The sequence below is a fragment of the Zootoca vivipara genome, chromosome 3 (assembly GCF_965207765.1).
Source record: "Zootoca vivipara chromosome 3, rZooViv2.hap1.1, whole genome shotgun sequence".
NCBI lineage: Eukaryota > Metazoa > Chordata > Lepidosauria > Squamata > Lacertidae > Zootoca > Zootoca vivipara.
Window position 1 is genome coordinate 104,571,057 of NC_142586.1, and position 21,917 is coordinate 104,592,973.

Genomic DNA, 21,917 nt, shown 5'->3' on the forward strand with positions numbered 1-21,917 from the left:
AATATGTACCAGAACCATATGTCTTGGGGCTTTAAAACTAATGTGTAATTTTCCAAATTCTTTTAATAGAGGAGGGGATCACCGTGTGGAACTTTACAAGGTGAGAAAAGCAGTAATATTAGTCAAATGACCTAAATGCTACTATATGCAATTCTGTTAATAGCTTAGCTATCTAAGCTTGCTTCCAGAGGTATTTCTCTTTATCTTCTATAGCTTTTGTGAGGAACAGCCATAAAGTGCTAGCGCTATAATAGTAATACACTCCTAGCTATGCATCTTTAGACACTACCTCAGGCTGCTTATGTGCTTTACAGAATCTCAAGTGGTAAGACCTGTTCTGGAATGGTTTTGTTTGAGTGTTCTCTACCCTTGTAAAAAGTATTGGGGAGAAGAATTATGTTAACAGGAAAGTATGTATCAATTTATTGTCCTTTTAAAATACTCCCTAATCTTAATTGTGACTGTTTGCCTTCTGTTATAGGTTTTGAGTTCTCTTGGTTATCATGTGGTCACGTTTGATTATCGAGGTGAGATTCTTACTCTTTTGTCCTGAACTGGCATCTGTTACTCATGCTAACAAATCGTAACTCTTAGACTTTTATTCATCAGTCAATAGGATACTTCATAAACTCTTTGAAAATCCAGATGGCATGTTATTACTTTTCTAGGGCTGTATCCTTGCTTACTTCACTCACCAAATGATTCCTGCAGTCTGCTCTGTATGTGGGGCTTCCCTTGCACTAGATCAAGCAGCTGCAGCTAGTGCAGAATGTTGAAGCATGCTTGCTTGTAACCAAATAACACCTGTGCTCAGAGATCTACACTGGTTGCTGATTTGCAACTGGGCCCTGTTCAAGGTACTACTATTAGCATATAAAGCCCTTAACAACTTGGGACCAGTTTACATGCGAGATTGGCCTGCCTCATATATGACGACTTGATCGTTTTGATCTGTAGAGCTGGCACTGTTACAGATGCTGCAGAACAGCCCTTTTTGCATTTGTAAGAGATTGATATCTTAGTGTGACAGTGCCTGCACTTTGGAACTGCCACACACAACTTCTCCTGCTGCTTCTTCTGCTGTGTTGTGCTGAGCCATGGTTTGGTGTAGCATGTTGTCAGAACCACAGCTCATATTTTAGCTCTCTCCAGACAGTGTGCTGTAAACCATGGCACAGACTTTGATTATAGCTTGTCATTTGTTGGAAGACAGCAGAACCAAAAGCCCAGGTTCAGATGACATGGAACGCCAAACCATGACTTAGTTCAGCACAGCAGCAGAATGACTGAGGAGGAAAGCAGCCAAGATTGGGAAGCCTGTATCTTTGCCCCGAGCCATATTTTGGCTTAATCTTAGAGTGAGGTTCACCTCTTAAGATAGGCTTTCTATATATTTTCACAATAAAACCACAACTAGAACTTTAAAAATGCAAAAAAGTCCTAAAACACGACTTGTACAGAGCCTGTGGCACTCAGTCTCTTTAAAGATAAAACCTCATTACTTCCTAAAACAACCAATAATCATAATTTCATAAAGACCTGCTGGATTAGATTAGACCAGGCATCCCCAAACTTCGGCCCTCCAGATGTTTTGGACTACAATTCCCTTCTTCCCCGACCACTGGTCCTGCTAGCTAGGGATCATGGGAGTTGTAGGCCAAAACATCTGGAGGGCCGCAGTTTGGGGGTGCCTGGATTAGACTCTTGCTGAGAACGGTGTTCCACAGAGATGATCCCGTGACTCTGAAAGGCCCTGTGTCCTAATAGTTCTAATGGCTTTTATTGAGGGAACACGGAACAAGGTTTTGTTAACGAACGTAATGTGACAGCTGTTGCAGACAGAAGAGAAGCTGCACAGAGCTCACTGCTCTGCCCTGCAGCCATTCAGTGCTGGGTGTGACTGAACTCTTTCTCAGCAGGCAGGCGTTCTTCTGTTTCCTCTCCCTTCCCTAGCCGATAGACTTGGATAAGAAGGGCAAAGTTTAAAAATACTACTTTTTTCAAACTAGTTCCGTGCGCATTCAAGCAGTGTTAGGTGGAAACCTCAGGAAAGCAATGACAAGTCTGATAGAGTAAAAAGTAGAATGGACTGTACTTCTTCAGAATATTTTTTTGGGGGGGGCTCATATTTTTGAACATTTGCGTTGTTAAAATTCACTGCAAAGCAGGACAACAGACAAAGGACTGGGCCAGAGTCTTCCTTTCTGATGTTCTAGTGTTCTGTTTGAAGAGAGTTCATCTATTCACAAATGGCATTTCCCACGTACAGTCTGAATTGGTACCATTCATTTTACAGTATTATTCAACACCCACAGTTGAACTCTTGGAGGGTTTGCCTTGGAATATTTCAGGCTGTAATAGAACCAGACTGAATAAAAAGATTCTAGGACTTTAGTTTTGGTATTCTGCCAGTTCAATTTTTCTTTAGTGGGTATCTCAGCTAGGTCCAGGATGTTAAAAGACAATTAAGAACTGATAGTTCTTTAAGTTGCAGTGCCTTGGGCCACTCAGTTTATTTGGCCTTAATTCAGACATGAAACCAGAACACTTTATTTTGTTTGGCTTGAAACATGATTCCTGGAATAAAATACCTTTTATCTTTGCAGGCTGGGGAGACTCAATAGGCACTCCCTCAGAGAGTGGGATGACCTATGATGCTCTTCATGTTTTTGACTGGATAAAAGCAAGAAGTGGAGACAATCCAGTGTATATATGGGGACACTCCTTGGGCACTGGGTAAGGCACAAAGCAGTCATTTAATATAAGAGGCTGCGTTATTCCAACACATTGGATTTGAGACAACAATTCGATGCCGAATACAGTAATTGTAGTCTGAAGTACTTTCTGTTGGATTAGCAGGGAATTAAAATTAATTGCTGTAGTTTGATTTTTGTGTTTACTCTTTGAACAAATAGCGAATCATAGTATAGACTATATTGCGTAGATAATGGAATTCAGGAGAATATGAATTAAAAATAAGATAGAAGGAACCTAGGATATAAAGAACCTATTGGAGCAGCATATTCATCTCTAGTGAAATTATAATGGATGTGTGTCAACCTAAAATCTCTCTTCATTTGTTCCTTTTATTGGGACACGTCTACAGCGCCAATTTATCCCCATTTCAAATCTGCATTATTATGACTGCCAGCCAGTGAACTCTGCAAACTGGATACCCATAGTGTTTTACAGTGAAGGAATCTTTGTGATATCACAGAACTAAAGATGCACCTCATAGTTGTGGTGTATAGTGTTGCACAGAGTTTTGTGTTTTTTTCCTGTAGGCATTCCAAAAGGCTGAGCAGCACTTGGTACTGAGATTACAATCTTATGCACAGATGGGGGTAAACCCCACTGGACAAAGTAGGACTCATGGGTGTGATTGGGTTGTAAGGAAGACCATTTTCTGTAATTGGTATCTTTAATTGAATATTTTATTTTTGTTTTTGTAGAGTTGCAACCAATCTTGTAAGGCGTCTTTGTGAGCGAGGTAAGAGAGTTATATTTTGGTGATGTTATCGAAAAGCATTTCATATCATCCCACCTTCCTGCTGTCTTTCAAAATAGATTAACAGGGTTACAGTGATTGTGTTTAGCAGTAATGATTTTTTGAGCTTTAAAAATCTTTATGGGAGTTTTAAAATAGCTGCAGGTGAACTTTTATTATCATTTTTAAAGGCTGTAGGATTTACATGATCTTGGCGCATCTGCCTGTCACCTTTCAGCAAAAGTAGGACTGAGAGCTTAAGCTATATACATGTTTAATTTTAGTCCGTGGCATTCTGTGCTGCAGAGATCAAAGCTTAGGGTGCATATTTGTAGAAATGCTCTGCTTCACAACTTTCTGTTAGTCTCATAGCCTTTGATTTCAGTTGAGTGTCACCTGCCTGCTGACCTTTTAAAAATGTAATCAGTTCATGCCCTTTCAGGAGGAGGGGTGAGGAAATTGAGAATATTGTTTCGTTTCTGATCAAGTGAACATGTTTTTGAATTGCAGCTCATGTTTCGTTCAGGCTCTGGATTCATATTCTGCTGTATAATGCAAACATCCTTTCATTTATTTGCATTATACCAAGCATTTGCTTTGCAGCTTCCATATCTTTCAGTGGGCATAGCACAGAGATTTATTTATTATATTTGTATTCCACCTTTCCGCTAAAGAGCTCAAGTTGGTGTAAAGAGTTCTCCCCTCTCCATTTTATCCTAACAACCACCCTGTGAGACTAGTGACTAGCCCATAGTCAGCATCAGAATTTGAACCCTAGTCTCCCACACCCTAGCCTAGCAACACTAATCACCAGTGACCCTCATTAGTGTCTTAAATGGACAGCACTGTAGTTCTGTTATTTGTTTTTCAGAAACTCCCCCTGATGCCCTGATATTAGAGTCACCTTTTACGAACATACGTGAAGAAGCAAAAAGCCATCCTTTTTCAGTGGCAAGTACAGATTTATATGCTGGATTTCCCATATTTACATGTCAGATCTGGTAAAAATGCATATGCACATGTTCACTTGAGAATTCTAGTGGTACCTGAAGTCTGTTGGCTCATGAGCTAGCTAGCCTTTGAAAATCAAGTACAGTGGTGCCTCGACTTACGAACGATTAGACAACCGAATTTTTCGATTTACGAATGGGGCAAATGGCCGCACGCTTACGATTTTTTCAACATCCGAACGGAAACCATGGCGGCTTTAGATAAGGTTTTTCGACTTACGAATTTTTCGATGGGGTTGCTTCAACTTACGAATTTTTCCGTTTCCAATGCATTCCTATGGGAAATCGCGTTTCTAGTGGCGCTTTTTGACTTTTTTGACCTACAAAGGTGCCTTCGGAACAGATTAAATTTGTAAGGCGAGGCACCACTGTACTGTATTGTCTTTTCCACATTCTGGAAATGTTTTTTCTTCTGCAAGAGCTTTGCCAGTCCAGAGGTACAACAAAATTCTGTCAGAAGCACACTCTGCAAATGCATTCCTAATACATTCCTAATAGTACAGTATAATTGAAGCTTGACCTCCTTTGACTCCCAAGTTATTAAGAGATGAGTGTAGAAATAAAAGGTAATAAGCATCAGCACTCGGAAGATGGGGTGTTGCACTTCTCAATTTTTCATACTAACTCGCAAAGCTGGGATAATCTATCGAAGAGCTCTAAATGCATCTTGTATGCCTGCAACTGGGTCTTATGTAAACCATCATTGTTTTTAGGTTACTCTGAAATGTAAACAGGTGTAAGCTACACCCTCCAGGTATATACAGTACATCTTCTAAAGAGGGCCTTGCTGAGTCAATGAAGAGCCATGCATCCTGGGAACACCTGGTGCCATTTGCACTAATATCCCTGGGAGGAGTAATTGTTGGTGCTCAACTTGTTGGTTGGTTGGGGAAAGTGTAAGCTGCTTGTTGAAGTCTTCCTTTCTAATATGTGAGTGTTTTCCACTAATGAGGGAGGAGTGAAAAGGAGAGTCCTTCTAGCATAGTGTGTCAAATATTAGAACTAATTTGAAAAGCTAGGATTGGGGAAGAAGACATCCTCCATCCTCCCCAATTACTCTGGCCCATTTTTTTTAAATGGCTGTTTAGCTTGATGCAGCTCTTCTGTCCTCGTCAAAATACTCCTCAATAGGAAATGATCACCAGGGAATGAGGTGGCTTCAGTCCTTCTCTTTTTAATTTTTTGTTTAATTGAAGCCCGCTTTCCTATTTACTTCGCACTGGTTTGTTGAAGCAACTCCTGAATTAGCATCCAATGGAGAACTGATATTTCCTTTTTTCTATTATACGAATGAGCTGTGCACGCTCAAAGAGCAGGGTGTGAATATGTATTTTCTTCTTAATAAATTTGGCCCCACCTTCTCCTCCCCGATAAGAACTGAGCTACTGTGTGCAAGCTGTTGGTATTACGGTATGACCAACTTTTCAATCTAAACCATTCGCAGAAATCTTAAGTAATAGAACAGATTGCACCTTTTAAAAAAGTAACAATTGAAGATTTTAAAACCATCACCAGCTGAACATTTCATTTAAAAAAATGCTTCCACAGTCTGCATTGTTCTGCCAGTTCTTTAGATTCATGTGTGACTATAGTCAATTTAGGGTTTGGTATTTTTTTTAATTGTTCAGAAATAGCAAAAAAGAAACTTCAATACTCATATCACTCACACTCTTGTGAATTTTATTTATTCAGATTTATAGATATTTCCCAGGATTTGATTGGTTCTTCCTTGATCCCATCACATCGAGTGGAATTAAGTTTGCAAATGATGAGAAGTAAGTAAATCTCTTGAATGTTCTTTGTCTTTCTGACTGAGGCTTTTCCTGATAGGTTTCTAAATCCTGAGAATCAGAAGCTGCTGTCTCATCCCTGAAGGCTTAGTCCACAAATCTCTGCACTTCTACCAGCTTCTCTAGGTCAGCTACCTTGGCTTCAAGGGATCAAATTGTGCAACTTACCCTGTTTCTCATATTTTAAGACATACCCATAAAATAAGCCATAGCAGGATTTTTAAGCATTCAAGGAATATAAGCCATACCCCGAAAATAAGACATAGTGATAGGCGCAGCAGCAATGCCGGCCGCGGCAGGAGGAGGAGGAAAAAAATAAGACATCCCTTGAAAATAAGCCATAGTGTGTGTTTTTTGAGGAAAAAATAAATATAAGACGTGTCTTATAATATGAGAAACACTGTAGTGCCAGGAGCTAATTGCACCAAGTACACCCATAACGTCTGCCCCTAGTAAGCATGTGACAAACTCGAGCTCACTGGATAGCTTCTACATGCCTCCTTTTTTGCTGCCTTCATAACAGAAATGTTTGTTTATTGAACTTGTTCACTTAAAAGTTGGGGATCTATAAGGCCTACTTCATTTTTAACCAGAAATATTCTGTTTTATTTTAAATAAAACTTCTTGTTCTGAGTTACACTGTAGACTTAAGCTGTAGATATTCTGAGTTGGTGGACTTTTAAAATTGCATATTAATGTTGTGTTGTTTTTTTACAGTGTGAAGCATATTTCTTGCTCTCTGCTAATTCTTCATGCTGAAGATGATCCTGTAGTACCATTTCATCTTGGAAAAAAGGTGTGTTTCCTTAGCTTAAGTCCCCCCCCCCCCCCAAGTGCAGAGTGGCTAGAGGAGAAACTACAAATGACATGTTTGAGATGGCTTGGCTTGGTTTCAGTTTATCTATTTTATTAACTCCAAAACAGAAGGACTCAAATCTCCTGTATCTCACAACTTTGGTGTAGTTTGTTGGCCTGATAATAAAACGTGTGTTTCTATCAATACATGTTTATATGACAAAAAAATATACTTTCTACTGTCCATATGATTTGTAACAGAGTCTCTGTTTTGTTTCTATAAAACAATAAAAACTATTACAAAAAAACCCACAAAAAAACTGGGGAAGAGCTTTGGTGTACAGTAGAGAGGGCCATGTTAAATTCCAGGTTCCATGGACCAAACTAACATGTAACATGCATTTCCCTGTGACTGGTTTAGATAAAAGCAGCTTTGGGTAGAAGCTATTTTCAGAGTGCCTAACGTTTTCCTTGCCTGCTGCTTTTACAGTGCAGCTCCCTTTCGGTAAGCTACTGGCAAAACTGCTTTTCCCTTCAAGTAGTAGTAGCCTTTGAGGTTCTGTTATACACACATTTGCATGGAATGTGTAATTCAGGCCTGGGCCCGGGGCCTGGGCTAACCAGAACAGAACTGTGGGCAGAATCTGGCTTTATATGAACTTCCTTTTTATTTCCTTTCCTCTGCTTTCCTTTGCCACAATCCAGAACTGTCCATCATTTAGCTGCCCTGAAGCAAATTTTGTTTCTCTGTACAGTGCTCTGCACAGATGGCTCCTAAAGTTGCTGGGAATAGTTGGCTCCTAAGAGGCGGTGGTGAAAGGGACGTGCCAAAAATAATGCTGCATATGCATGACTGTAACTTTTGTACTCTGCACTAATTAATCTTGAGTAATTTCTGCTGCCCAGTTTGTGCTTCAGTCTTGAGGGGGTGGCAGCTATCCCACGTCTAGGGTGAGAAGCTCTTTAAGTCAGCTCTCTGAGGGCTCAGACTTCATGGAAATTGCCTCTTTATCTGACAGACAAGGACAGTATCCCTTCAGGAACAGTGTGATGCAAAACATAAATGGGACGAGTTTGGAACAATGTTTTGCGGGTGCAAATTGCTGCATCTGGACTATTGATGGGGACTATTGATATTCCTATTAGCAGGACTAACTCTGGTACTTAAAAGCTGCCCAGACAAGGTTCCAAGGTTCTTCTATTAATTTTACAAAAGTCCTTAGCAGCTTTGGTCCAGGACAACTTAAGGACTGCCAGATCCCATATACCCTGTCCCAATCACAGAGGCTTTGTGAGAGTCCCTGTTGGTAGCCCCCCCATGGCTCAAATGCATGACTTGCAACTACTAGAAGCCATGTATTTATTTAATGTAATGGGACCAAGCCTGTAGAACTCCTTCCGAGGTGGGATTAGACAGGCCCCCTCCTTGCTGAACACATCAATAAAAGTTCCTTGTTCCAGCAGTGTTCAGTTTTATGATAATATGGGTTTCCTCCCTTGGAAAACAACACCTGTCCAAGAGGCCCATGTTGGGTATATTTGTGTACACGTCGTGAACAACTGAACTTTGTGCATGTTCATTGTTATACAACATTGGAAAAGTTTCCATCACTGCTTAAAACTCAAAGTTCTTTTTTAAAAAATTCTGAGCAAGAGATGTGCAGCTTCACATATCACAGATCCACATATCACAAACCTTTGAGTTCTGATCTCTCCTTCAATCCATAAAGTCACATTTGAAAAGTACTTTGAGACTTTGTCCCTTCAATGTTCTTGTAACTACCCAGTTTCAGGTAGAACAGAATGGTCAAAGAGTGGTATAACCAGCTGACATGAAGTAAGTATGATTGTTTCTCGTGCACAGAAATTGCTGTGCAATAACTGGTGCTTAATTAGTTACATCAAATATAGTTACAGAAATAAACGTCACCACTCTGTATTGGGGGGCTATGCATTTCATTAACTTGCATTTTGAAATGTCTTTTACAGCTATACAACATTGCTGCCCCATCTCGGAGCTTCCGTGATTACAAAGTACAGTTCGTTCCATTTCACACAGAGCTAGGCTACAGGCATAAATACATCTACAAGAGCCCAGAACTACCTCGAATATTGCGGTAATTAAAAGGGTCGCTCATCATGTGTGTTCTGCCGTTTGCACAGACAGATGCAATTGAGCTGTGCAACAAAAAGTGTGTGTGCGCGCATGTGCTTATTCTGGAATAATTTCCCTTGGTTTCCACTTTACCCCAGAGGTTTATTGTAGGACCCAAGCACAAAAGCACATCATTGCTAGTAACTGCTGATTAAATTGGCAACATTTGCCAAGCGACTTGTGTGAGAGTGAGACTTGAGGGCCAAACTAGATATGATTGGTGCAGTCATGCATGTTTGCATGTCTCCTCTTTTTACAATGCATTTAAAGTAAGGGAGGATGGCGGGTTTGGGTTTTGCATAAAAATGGGTGTGTGGGTGAGAATAGCCAATCCTCCTTTTCCCCCCCTCCTGCCCTCTTGTCTTGCTTCCTTTTGACCTGTCACTTCACTTAGGGTGCTTCTTTCTCACCCTGGTTCACATCCAGTATCTGAGCAGGTCTAGGAGAGGGGAAAGGAAGGAAGCTTGGTAGGAGAGCACATGCTTTGTATGAAAAAGGTTCATTGTTGCAGTTAATCGATGAATAGCCTGCTGCATGTACATCAAAGTGATTTACAAACATATCATAAAAACAATCCTTAGTATCTCCTAGTAGGGCTAGGAAAGAGCAGAGTCTGAAACGCAGCGTGCTGCGTTCCTAAGGCAGGGAAAGTTTCACTCCCTGTGCATCCCTTTGACATTATATTCATACATTTTCTCTCACCACCACTGGCAAATGCTGCACATCCTTGTTTTAAATGTATAAGTGGGGTTGACATGTGAATAAGCAAAAAAAGGCTGCACCCCAGAACCTCAAGGGCTTTTTTGTGTTAATTGTTTTACAAAAAACTTTAAATAAAAATCTTAAGATATAGAAAACTAGTCTAAATAAAAACAAAAACAGCTACAAACATAATTTCAAGTTCCACAGCTTGGTAAGACTATGTGTATGTTTGTGTCCCTTCATCTGTTTTGCTTGTTTGTTTTTAAGTATCATGATCCCATCTTTGAAAGAGAGTGATTGTTCTGCAGTGTAGGGCATTTAAGAGCCTCTAAGTGGGAAAACTTAAGTTGACTTTGGAGTTCTGAAATCTACTGGCCCCAGAAGGGCAGGTGGGAAGAGAATGGATGAAGCTGAAGTCCCAAAGCAACTAAATGCTGATAAATGTGTGTGTATTTTTCCCTCTTAGGGAATTCCTGGGAAAATTGGGACATGAGCATCGTCACTGAGGACTAACTGCATGGTTGACTTAAGTTGTCATCTGCAAGAAAAGGTCTGCCATTCTTTAAAACCCGGACACTGAATATGTCACAGATTCCTGCTTCAGTCTTAATGCATACACTTGGAAACCCAGCCTCTGGGGCAGTAGAGATACGAAGAAAAGTCGCTGGCTTGTCTCTCTCCCTCTCCCCCCAGGCCCCTTCTAAAGAACAAGAGAACCAAACAAATCAAAACAACTAAGTTCAAGCACAAGAAGGACTTGGCAAAAAACTTTCAGAAATGAGGAACATTCCTACAAGTGTCCGGCCGCAAAAGCTTTTTAGAACACAAAAACCTCTTGCACTCGGAAACGCAAATGAACTGCAATTGTCTTTAGAAATGCAACAGCTACAATAATATTTCAGTGCTGTATCTAGTTTACCTGAGTTGCAGGTTGCTCTTTTAATAGATTTTAGTTCAGTGAGGAGTTTCCCTACCCTTGGCAACTGCGGAGTTGCTGAATATGGTTCTTTGGTTCTGAAATTCATTTGAGAACTTTCAAGAGATCAGGATGCTTTCAAGAAAACATTTCAGAATGCAATGAAGGATGTTTCTCCTTTAAAATAAGGCAACTATTTAATAGTGACTAAGCTTCTCTTTCTCTGTTGCCTTGCTTTGAAGTTTCTTAGTTGTCTCTCAAATATAGATAATATATAAACATCTTTATTATACCTCATATACAGACACATCCTCTTTAAGATTCTTTCTTCCTCTGACTTTGAGGTTCTTTCTTGTCTCCAAACCATTTTATTTAGATGTACAGGTCCAATGGGTGAAGTGAGATGTATTGAATACAAATTGCACCCTCAAAAGTTGTTCGAAAGACTCCTTCAGTAAATAGAAGGTGTCTATATACTTTGTCTAGAATGGGTGGATATTTTTTTTCCTGCTGTGATGAAGATGTCTTCCAGTCTCCTCTAGAGACATATAAGCACTTTGGGGGTGAGAAAAATTGGTATCATTTTTCATAATCATGGTCCTTCATACCGCTACAGCCCTTCCATTTTCTTTTTTTAAAAAATAATACTCAGGTACATTAAAGCTGGTCAAAAGTTTTCTGTAAGAGAAATTACATCAAAATACTTTAACCTGAAGTTCTCATCTGGTAAATTATGTTGGTTTTCATTGGCAATAAAACATTTGCTCTGACTTTCCTTAACAGCAAAATATTAGCAATTATATTTGAAAGCCCTAATTTTTTCAGACCAAGCAAAGGCATTGAAAGTGAATACAAAATATTTTTTTGCATTAAATATTTAGTTTGGTATATATATATTAATTAAAAGCTAGAGGTATATGAAAACTTCCTGACCAGCCTTGAATGTTTCCTTCAGTTGGCACATGCTAGGAACAAATACTTATTTTTCATTTTTTTAGCTGTAGCAAAACAATCCTGGCCTGAATCGAAATTTTAGCAGGCAGCACGATAATAAATTAATAGTAACAAATGCTGAATCTAAAATTCATATTGCTTTCCCTTATTGGCCTTGGCCTTATATACCTCATGATGATTCGGTCTCATTATGGCTGCTGGAGTCCATTTTTGATGCGTAAAAATTTGACACATTTAGCCATTATGTTGTTGAATTTACATATATTTTTTTAAATGCATCAATCCATCCATATTGAGAAGAAGACAGTTGTAATGAGCAAAAATCTGTTTTTGCTTATTACACAGTAAAGACCACTTTAGTAACCTTTTGGAGGTGTTTGAAGGAAATGCTACATAGTGCAATACTAGACCTTAAAGAGTCCTGATGACTTGCAGTTCACCATGGCTCTTAACTGAAAACTGCCATTCCTTCCCCATCTCACTCGTGTCAGGGCTTCTGTTTAAACCAGACGTGAGTTCAGCATGCTCTTCTTCAGGATTCTCAGTCCACCATTCATGCAGGCATGGCATGGCAGACAGTTTGAGACATTGTGAGTAGGAATCAGAGGGCCATGGGCAGTTTAGCTGTTGGGCCCGACTGATTTACAGTAGCTCCAGGTTTTGTGTCATTGGCCCTGAACTATATCATTCCACAAACATACAAGCATTTGGCATTGTAGTCTTAGATATTAGTGTTCAGAAGTGAATTATTCAGCCTGAAGTGTATTAGAGAGCAGTGTTTGCTAATATTGTCTGTATATGGAATACTCTGGTTTTGCATGCATCAAAGAGTTGTATTTTAGAGATTATCATACTTCCAAAGCAGACAGTAGCTTGTTCTTTGCAGTGAGACTTTCTGCTGTAGTGAGATCTACCAAGATTTTGATTTACCATAACCTAGGAGCAAATTGTGCCACATATACAATCCCATCTCTTCCCTCCTACATTCCATGTGCTTTGGTTTACTACACTAACAAGGACAGAAACACTTAACTTTGCCTTTCTTGTCAAAGCAAACAGAATGTTCCATGCAACGCTGCTGCTGCTGCTATCGCCCACCTTAGTGTTGGTAAAAGTACAAACCAATGTGGAAATGTCATCTCCTCCCATGCAACAAAAATTAGATTCCAGCGCATGTATCAGTGCTGTTTATTCCGAGACATATGTTCCAATTATTAGGCCAGTGATACACATTGAAATGGAAATGTTTATCTAAAAAGTGTGTAGTTTTAATAAAACAAATTACTTAAGAATTTTTGTTGTATTGGCCTTTTTTTGAAAAATAAAAATTATGGGCTTCTGGATCTGCCCAGGAAAATGCTATAAAAAAGACACATAGAATTAGGGAGGCAAGCAGAAATACCTTCCGACTACTCAAGGAAATATTGCATCCTGCCCATTGTGATTTGTCTGGGGCTAATGGCAGAACGGAGATACAACTGATTTCTTTCAAAGCTCCCCCGAGTAGCAGAAATGTACTAAGTAGCCAGTAGCATGTGATTCATCACTGCCCCAAGTCTGACAACTCATGTGTTCCATACTTACAATGGACTTTGGATTTCTGTTTCCTAGAGTTGGTACATATACTGTGATGTTTGGCAACCAATTTTCAACATGAATGTAGGGTTGCAAGTTCTTCTATTCTCCATTTGCTGAGTGAGTTCCTCTCTTGTCCTTTGAAATTGTGGATTGCGGTCCATGTGTTTAGTTGTTCATTATAATTTCTGTAGCACTTTACACTGTGAAGTGTCCTACAATCATCATCTTTATTGGCACCCATATTTGTCCACTTAACGTTGCAGCTTTAAACATACTGCCCAATGAGCATCTTACACCTCAGCATAGCTTTGGGCAAGGTGGGGCTGGAATTGTCCTCTGCTTGAAATCTGAGCTAAACAGATCAAAAGTCTGATTCAATATAAGGCAGCTTCCTATGTTCCTATATTTTTCATGGCTGCCTCCAAGGAATCTTGGGAACTGCAGTTTAGAGAAGTCCCTAGCTCTCTCCCTTTCACAACAGTTTCTTGAGACAAGGGAAATACTTAGTCGTTTGGATATACTGACACAGCTAACATTTACCAGAAACCTAGTTTTCTTGAAGTGGGTGAAGAGGCTTCTGGATGAAAGAAAGGTGTAATTTAGGTAAAAGTTGTTTGAAGCTCCTGAGTTCTTCAGTATTTCTTTGTTCTGCTGCAAGTCTTGTGACCTCCCATTGACTGATATCTCTGTTTACAAAGAGCTGCAAGCAAAATGGAATACTTCTGTGTTCAGTAATGATCCGTCCCCTGGTGGAAGAGCTACGGTATGTAATTGAGGATTTAATACTCAGCTGAATTCCTACCGGTACCAAAGTGGACACTCCAGGAAAAGTTAGTGGTGACACCCATATCTTGGACTCTGTTTCTGATAAATATTCAGCAAGGAGTCTGATGACACTCTTAAGGGCTAACATTTATTGTGGCCCAAGATTTTCTGGACCCGAGCCTACTTGGTCAGATATGTTAAATGTTACTTGGCAGATTATACTTAAACATACAGAGGAGTTTGTGAGGTGGGGGGAGATTATGCAACAGGGTCAAGCCATCTCCATTGCTCATTTCCTTCAAGCAGGACCTGAATGAAACAATCCTTTCCTGCTGCTGTTCCCCATCAGCTGGAATTCAGAAGCCTGATATGAGATGTAGTGTATAGCAATCATGAGTGGTTGCCATTGAAAGACCCCCACTAAATTGTCTGAGTTTCTTTTCAAGGCAGCCAAGTTGGTGGCTAAGTCCACAATTTAACTATGCAGTGTGTGAAGGACTTTCTTCTATGTAGAGTTGCCATATTTTGAAGAACAAAAAAGAGGACACATTTGCCGACTTCTACTTTTAACAATGGGTCACTGACGTCTCTCATTTTACATACCCATGAAAAAGGGGACCTGTCCTGGAAAAAGAGGACATAATGGCAACCTTATATACGTCCTAATCTTCCAATAGACTTCACTGGATGGCCTCCCCCCCCCCCCAAAGCCTTTTCCCCATTCTTCTCATTAGGATAAGCCACCCTACTAAAAATATTTTGATGTACAGGTGCCCGTTTTATGGAAATCTAAGCAGCAGAACTAGAGATTATGCTGACACTCCTTAAAAAATAATAAAGCACTGCTGAATCCACCCAAAGTCCATTCACAGTCAGCACTGTGTCCACGTAATGAAATAAAGAGCGACTACAATGGATGGCTGTGTGACTTTTAATAATTTTGAGAGCACAAGAGGTTGACAGTAGTATATCAAACACACATACACAAACTCAAAATCTCAAAGTTTTGAAAGTGCTATGAGAGTGACAAACAACATTTATTTTGCAAGCAATGGACCATTTTGGTTAAGTCAGAGATATTCAGTAATGATCCAGTTCTGCTACTCCAGCCCACTCTTGTCTGAAGAAATGTCATATTTGCAGTAAAAGTTAATTACTAGGTTGGATTTTTAGGCCATATAAACAAAATTGCATTGCAAAGTGGGAATGTCTGCATGTGACATTTTATGCTTGAGACTCAAAGCATGACAGTGCTTTATCATTAGAGTTAGATGTTCCTGATTGCTTAAAAGTATATTTAAATAGACATAACGAGAAACAAGAGAGCACAATGTTATTCCCTTGGGTTGTATCCAGCTAAATTAAACACATTGAAAATAATAGACTGGAGTTGGTAATCTCCATTAATTTCAACTGTCTACGCCAACGTTAGACACAACCCTGTATTTGGAGTTTTAGATGGACGCAGCAGAACAAGGCACACAACTACTGACCTGTAATCAAACTATAAACCGTTCCATCAAGGGTGAGATTAACAGCATTAATGTTCAAATTCCAAAACGGTCCTTCCAGGAAATCCTTCAATTGTTTGTTCTGCTTTTGATAAAATGAACGAAAAGCACATGATGTGTCAACTCTAGCCCACCAACCTCACACCTAGTGTGTTCATGTACTGCTAGGGGCTCTCCCACTCACTTTAATGGAGGGACAGATTTGCATATGCAAAGGAAGGCAAACAGAATGGTTGCTTCCTAACGATGACATTGGAATAGAGAGTTGAATTCTACAAGCCTAGGTAAAGGGACCCGTGACCATTACCGTAGGTCCAGTCGCAGGGTTGCGGCGCTCATCTCACTTTACTGGCCGAGGGAGCTGGCGTACAGCTTCCGGGTCATGTGACCAGCATGACTAAGCTGCTTCTGGCGAACCAGAGCAGCGCACAGAAATGTTGTTTACCTTCCCGCCGGAGCAGTACCTATTTATCTACTTGCACTTCGTGCTTTGGAACCGCTAGGTTGGCAGGAGCAGGGACCAAGCAACAGGAGCGCACCCCGTCGCGGGGATTTGAACCGCTGACCTTCTGATTGGCAAGCCCTAGGCTCTATGGTTTAACCCACAGCGCCACCTGCGTCCACAAGCCTACTCAGCATAAATGGAGATGGTAGAGGCTAGCCCTTACCTCAAATGCCCTTAAAAGCATGTTTATATGTATGAACCTTCAGTGATGGAGTACACTGGGTTGCCACAAACTATTCCACTCCTCTTTGAAATGTCCCCTTTACAGTCAAGCATTTCCTATTGTTTGCTTATAAACTTGCTGGCTTCCTGCTGTTTTAGTTGAACCATCTTTATTTCTTAGAATGATTAAGAAGGGTCAAACATTCACACTTTTTATGGGAACCTACAGAACAAGTTTGCAAGGCAAGGAAGGTAGGGACTCTTTCAATGGATGGCCTTTTTGCAGGCTCTAGCCAAAGCAGGTAACCTTCAGTTATTTAAAACCTATTTTTTGTCCAAATACTGCATTTGGAGATGAAAGAGCTGGGTTTGAGTTAGAGGCAGCTGTATCTGGTGGCCTTAGGCAAGGTCTTCATCACCTCACACATTAATTAGTCTATTGTACACCTGGAGGGATAAGATGAGGATGTGTTGCACTATTCCGGATATGTGGCAACCATTATGGTGTCCTCCAGATATCATATACTATAGTTCCTGTTTATTTGCCATGGTGTCTGGGGCTGATGGAAGTTGCAGTTCAACAACATCTGGAGGGGGGTAGAGGTGGCAGAAAACTATAAAAGGGGCCTGTGATGTGTGATGGTTCTGTCAGGCGGCTATAGAAAGAGCATGGTTAATCAGGATTCTCACCTTTGCCATTCTCCACCCCACCTTTTCTTCCCTCTCTTCAATCTTTTGCTAATTTACTGTTCTCTGCCTTACACATGCCCACTAAAATGCTGATTTTAGTCCATAGCGTCACCTAGTTGGTTCTTTGACTTTATATTCATACCCTTGGGTACATTCTATGTAATATACACTGCATTTAAAGTCTGTAGTCCACTCAAGCATGACAGCACCTTAACTATTAACTTTTCTGCTTTAATAGAATGGGGATAATTTCAATAACTCTTGCACTTTGCAATTGACCATCTCAGATTAAAGAAGTGTTTCTTTAACAGGACTAGCCCACATGGTGCCTTCACAGGACCCCTTGAATATATCCTGCTTATTTGAACTTCTGTTTTAATGGCTATTTGTTTTGTTAATGTACAGTGGTACCTCGACTTACGAACGACTCGACAACCTAATTTTTCGACTTACGAATGGGGGTAATGGCTGCGCACTTACGAATGTCTCGACATCAAAAAACGAAACAAAAAAAATGTGGCAGTTTTAGATAGGGGTTTTTCGACTTACGAATTTTTAGATAGGGTTGCTTCGACTTATGAATTTTTCCGTTTTCAATGCATTCCTATGGGAAATCGTGTTTCCAATGGCGTTTTTCGACTAACGAATTTTTCGACTTACAAAGGTGTCTTCGGAACGGATTAAATTCGTAAGTCGAGCTGGTTTAACTATCACTGGAGGACTTTAACTGACAGCTGAGGAGCAGTTGGAGATGGAACTCTGAGTATGCAAAAGAAGAACAGAATGTCTAGTCTGATTTGTGGTTGCAGGTTTAGAACATTTAGTTAGACCATGTGATTGGTTGGGGGCTAGGCAGGGTGGGGCATATAAGGCTGGGGGCTAGTCAGTTTGGGCCAGTCCGTGTTGGTTGGGGCTTGGTGTCTGTGGTGGACAGCCAGAAGAAGACAACAGCAGCAGATGATCAAGGAAGAAGAAAGAAGACCCGAAAGGAAGGCAGAGTGGCTTGGTGGCCAAAGTTTTGCTTAGGTAGCTGAATCACTTGGCTTGGGCAAGTGAGGGAGACGAAGTGAGAGGAAGTTTGGAGTGTCTGGTAAGAGAACCAAAGGAAGATTCTAGGACAATATTACAGAAACAGATCTCTGGGAGGTCAGTAGGGGTTGAGACTGAGGCTTCAACAAAAGTCCTCAGTTAAGAGCATTGTTGAGGCTCAACTGGGGTGGAGTAAAATATGGACAATCTGGCAAAAGGGTTTTAACAGGATATCTAACTGCTTCCTCAACGTTTTCTTGGTTTACTAATAGCAGCGTAAAATAAGCAGTTGGTATTTAAGTGACAGCTACAAGTCAGACAGTGTATGCCAATTAAAACAGGCAATAGCATGTTAAAGTAACCACATAGGTTTGTGTACTCAATAAACATTAACATCTTTGTTAAATATAGAGACTATTTCTGGTACCACACCTATAGCCCATAGTTACCAAGGTCATAGGTAGGTCAAAGGTTCAAAGGATAGAAGTAGAAACAAAACAAAAAGCACCCTTCCCTCAACTCCCATCATCCCCAGCCAGCAAGGCTAGGGATGATGGGAGTTGTAGTCCACAACATCTAAATGACACCATCTTGGCAAGCAAACGCAAGCTTCCTGGGCTGAACTACCAGCACCTGCCAAGCAGTGCTGAAAGGGGGAATTATTCAATGGTCAAAACATCATATTCCCTTTTCCTTTTAGGTTATTAATTGATGCCTACCGCAAGATTCAGAAAGATACATTTATGCATTTTCTAAAACAACAACTGTGTTTTGGGAGGATCTAACTGCAAAGATGCAGTAGTGAAGGATTTATCCGACAATTCACTTGGATGTTGCATAAACATGCAAGTTTTAAATGTCTATCACAGGTGCTTACTCAATCAAATGGGTGGTCCACACAACAGAAAGTGTTGTATTTTACAGCAGAAATACAGAAATATTGATCCTTTGCACAAGCTGCGGCAAAACTACACAAACTTTTAAAAGAAAATACAGTGGATTGTCATGAAATGAAAACGACAATGAAAGGCATTACTTTTCAGGTATTCGTTTCACAAAGTTGTTAAGTTTTATGGATTTTTTTCAGCAATTAATTTTTGTAACATGACTTAATTTGCCTTGAAAACGTATTTAGTGTCACCTGGATCAATTTATTTTCATGGGGTATTCAATACCCAGGGGCAATCTAGTTGCATTGGCTAAGCACCACCACGTCAAAAGAGATGGTGAACTTTAATAACATCGATCATGTTTTTTTTGGTGGGGCCACTAAGACCCATATAAGAAGTAGAAAATATATGTGGGTGATCGTTTCATATGGCATGTGTTTCAGCATTTCGTCAAATTAATACTAACTAGATACAATTAAAATAAAAAAATTCCTTCAGTAGCACCTTAAAGACCAACTAAGTTTTTATTTTGGTATGAGCTTTCGTGTGCATGCACACTTCTTCAGATACCTGCATGCACACGAAAGCTCATACCAAAATAAAAACTTAGTTGGTCTTTAAGGTGCTACTGAAGGAATTTTTTTATTTTACTTCGATCCAGACCAACACGGCTACCTACCTGTAACTAGATACAATTATTGACTGGTGATGATTTCTGGAAAAAAAGGAACTAGCACTTTTAAGGAACCCTCTGGTTCTGGAATTTTATATAACAACATACATTCATTTCTGGTCCTGGTATTCTGCATTAAAGTGCATGTTGAGTTTGGCAGTCCATTTCCAGCTGGGATCAAGCCACTTTTCCACCCCATTTCCCCAGCCCTTAGAAATGAGCAGCCACTTATTTAGCAGCCCAGGCTGCAAGAGCTGGCTCATAGTACGGTATGAACTAATGGTACGGTATGAAATTAAATCTCAAAGGAATCAAACGATAGATGCCGTTTTCTTTTAATAAGGTAGGAATCTGACATCCAGAAACAGTAACTGATGCATGAAGGCCACTGGAAGTGGAGCTGTGACTCTAACAAGCTAGCTGCATGTATTGCCAGGTGTGGTCCTCTACACTGGAGTGTAATACGGGGATGGACTATATATGGTGGCCTCTACGTGTTGCTGGACTCCATCTCCCATCAGCCCCCAGTCAGCCTGGCCAATGGTCGGGGATGATGGGAGTTGACAGTCCAACATCTGGAGGGCCACAGGTTCCCCACCCCTCCTGCAGGAAATGTAACTTCTGCATCAAAGCTGCGCAACTTATGACCCACTAAGCCAAAAGGAGCCTACAAACCCATAGCTGCCAAGTTTTCCCTTTTCTCGCGAGGAAGCCTATTCAGCATAAGGGAAAATCCCTTAAAAAAAGGGATAACTTGGCAGCTATGTACAAACCACAGATGGTGGGTGTACCTGAAGACTCAAAAAAAGCATCTTGGCTTTTTTGGGTGGGGATTTTTTTTGCTGAAGACTGGCAAGTATCTAGCAGACTACAGGTTCTCTCTAGTAGCATCATCTTCACGTGTTGGGCTGGTCTGCACTCTAGATGACAGCAATAGGCCTTTCAGCACTGCTTAAATATTCTTCAGCAACCTTGTTAAACCCCCAGGTGTTCTTTGGGTGTCCTGTTGCCTGACGTTTCCATATAGTTATATATAGAGAAAGATCTTCTCAATTAAAAAAACACTTGAGTTGAGCACATGCAAACTGACAGTTTAAAACTGGAGCAGGTGAATAACAACCGTTTCGGCGTCTAATAGCAGGAAGGATGGGGATTTCTTCAGAACATGATATCTGAAAAGTGCATCTATTTGGGGGGTCATTGAAGAGTTCCAGCCTAACCTGCCTACAGCAGGCAGCACGTTTGTTCAAAGCAAGTCATTTGACAGCACCCAACTCTTTGTCTTTGCATTTTTTCTTATTCAAACGGACATAAGCATCTCCTAACTAAACAGGGCAGCCTGGCATGGGAGCAAAAGGGCCTGGGAAGTCGGGTACCACCTCAACAGTACAGAACATGCATGCGGGTTGCATTGGTTAAATAGGGGTTTTAAAAGAGAGAATGGCCTCATCTCACCTTCCTCACTCAAGCTCCCTGCTTTAGGCTCAGAATCTTATCACTGCCAAGAAGGTAAAAGCTTATTGGCTGTAATCCCGCAGAGCACCAGTTTGCCTCCCTTTTCAAGTAACCACCATGCCTTTTATAAATATATGAGACGCCCAGCGGGTGGTAAAATGCACGTTTTGAATTCATCTGTGGAATATTCATTGGGAAGCAGGAAGTGCCAGAGTAGCAGGGCGTTTGCATGCACCTCTTGCAGCGGACTTACTCCCTCGGGATGTTGGGTGGAGGAATCTTCACGGCAGAGGGCTCCACCCCCCAGATTTCTCTGGCGTACTCGGTAATTGTCCTGTCACTGGAAAACTTGCCAGAGCACGCAATGTTCTTGATTACCTTTTTAGTCCACTCTCTGGGATTCTAGAAAGGAAACGAGTGGGAAGTTTGGTAGCTTCAGCAGAGGAACCCCAAAAGACACAATGCAGGTTATTATTACAGGCAGCCCCCCCATTTACGCGGGGATGATGTCCTGGGTCATCTTGTGCATAAAATGGTCGCCCCCTGTATATAATAAAAAGGTAAAGGACCCCTGACAGTTAAGTCCAGTTGTGGACGACTCCGGGGTTGTGGCGCTCATCTCGCTTTACGGCAAGGGAGCCAGCGTTTGTCCACAGACAGTTTTTCCGGGTCATGTGGCCAGCATGACTAAGAGCAGTGCACAGAAATGCCATTTACCTTCCTTTTGGAGTGGTACCTATTAATCTACTTGCACTTCTTGGTGTGCTTTCAAACTGCTAGGTTGGAAGGAGCTGGGACCGAGCAACGGGAGCTCACCCCGTCGCGGGGATTCGAACCGCCGACCTTTTGA

The 21,917-nt window shown here is 40.8% G+C and overlaps 2 protein-coding genes across 4 annotated transcripts in view; one reads left to right on the forward strand and one right to left on the reverse strand.

Moving 5' to 3' along the window:
* The window catches only part of ABHD12 (abhydrolase domain containing 12, lysophospholipase), a 29,143-nt gene extending 16,042 nt beyond the window's left edge, over positions 1–13,101 (forward strand). For 2 of the 3 annotated variants that reach the window (XM_035111054.3, XM_088666820.1), the window contains exons 5-13: positions 70–100; positions 482–527; positions 2,607–2,736; positions 3,453–3,490; positions 4,359–4,438; positions 6,190–6,272; positions 7,005–7,083; positions 9,072–9,199; positions 10,406–13,101. In XM_035111054.3, the coding sequence (XP_034966945.1) occupies positions 70–100; positions 482–527; positions 2,607–2,736; positions 3,453–3,490; positions 4,359–4,438; positions 6,190–6,272; positions 7,005–7,083; positions 9,072–9,199; positions 10,406–10,445 (655 nt within the window). In that variant the 3' untranslated portion in view covers positions 10,446–13,101. The remainder of the gene's footprint in view (positions 1–69; positions 101–481; positions 528–2,606; positions 2,737–3,452; positions 3,491–4,358; positions 4,439–6,189; positions 6,273–7,004; positions 7,084–9,071; positions 9,200–10,405) is intronic. The other variant, XM_088666818.1, reaches the window with a different exon arrangement.
* A 5,834-nt stretch (positions 13,102–18,935) lies between these two features.
* Positions 18,936–21,917, reverse strand: part of PYGB (glycogen phosphorylase B) — a 40,882-nt gene continuing 37,900 nt past the window's right edge. The window contains exon 20 of the mRNA XM_035111055.3: positions 18,936–21,469. Coding sequence (XP_034966946.1) covers positions 21,317–21,469 — 153 coding nt within the window. The 3' untranslated portion in view covers positions 18,936–21,316. The remainder of the gene's footprint in view (positions 21,470–21,917) is intronic.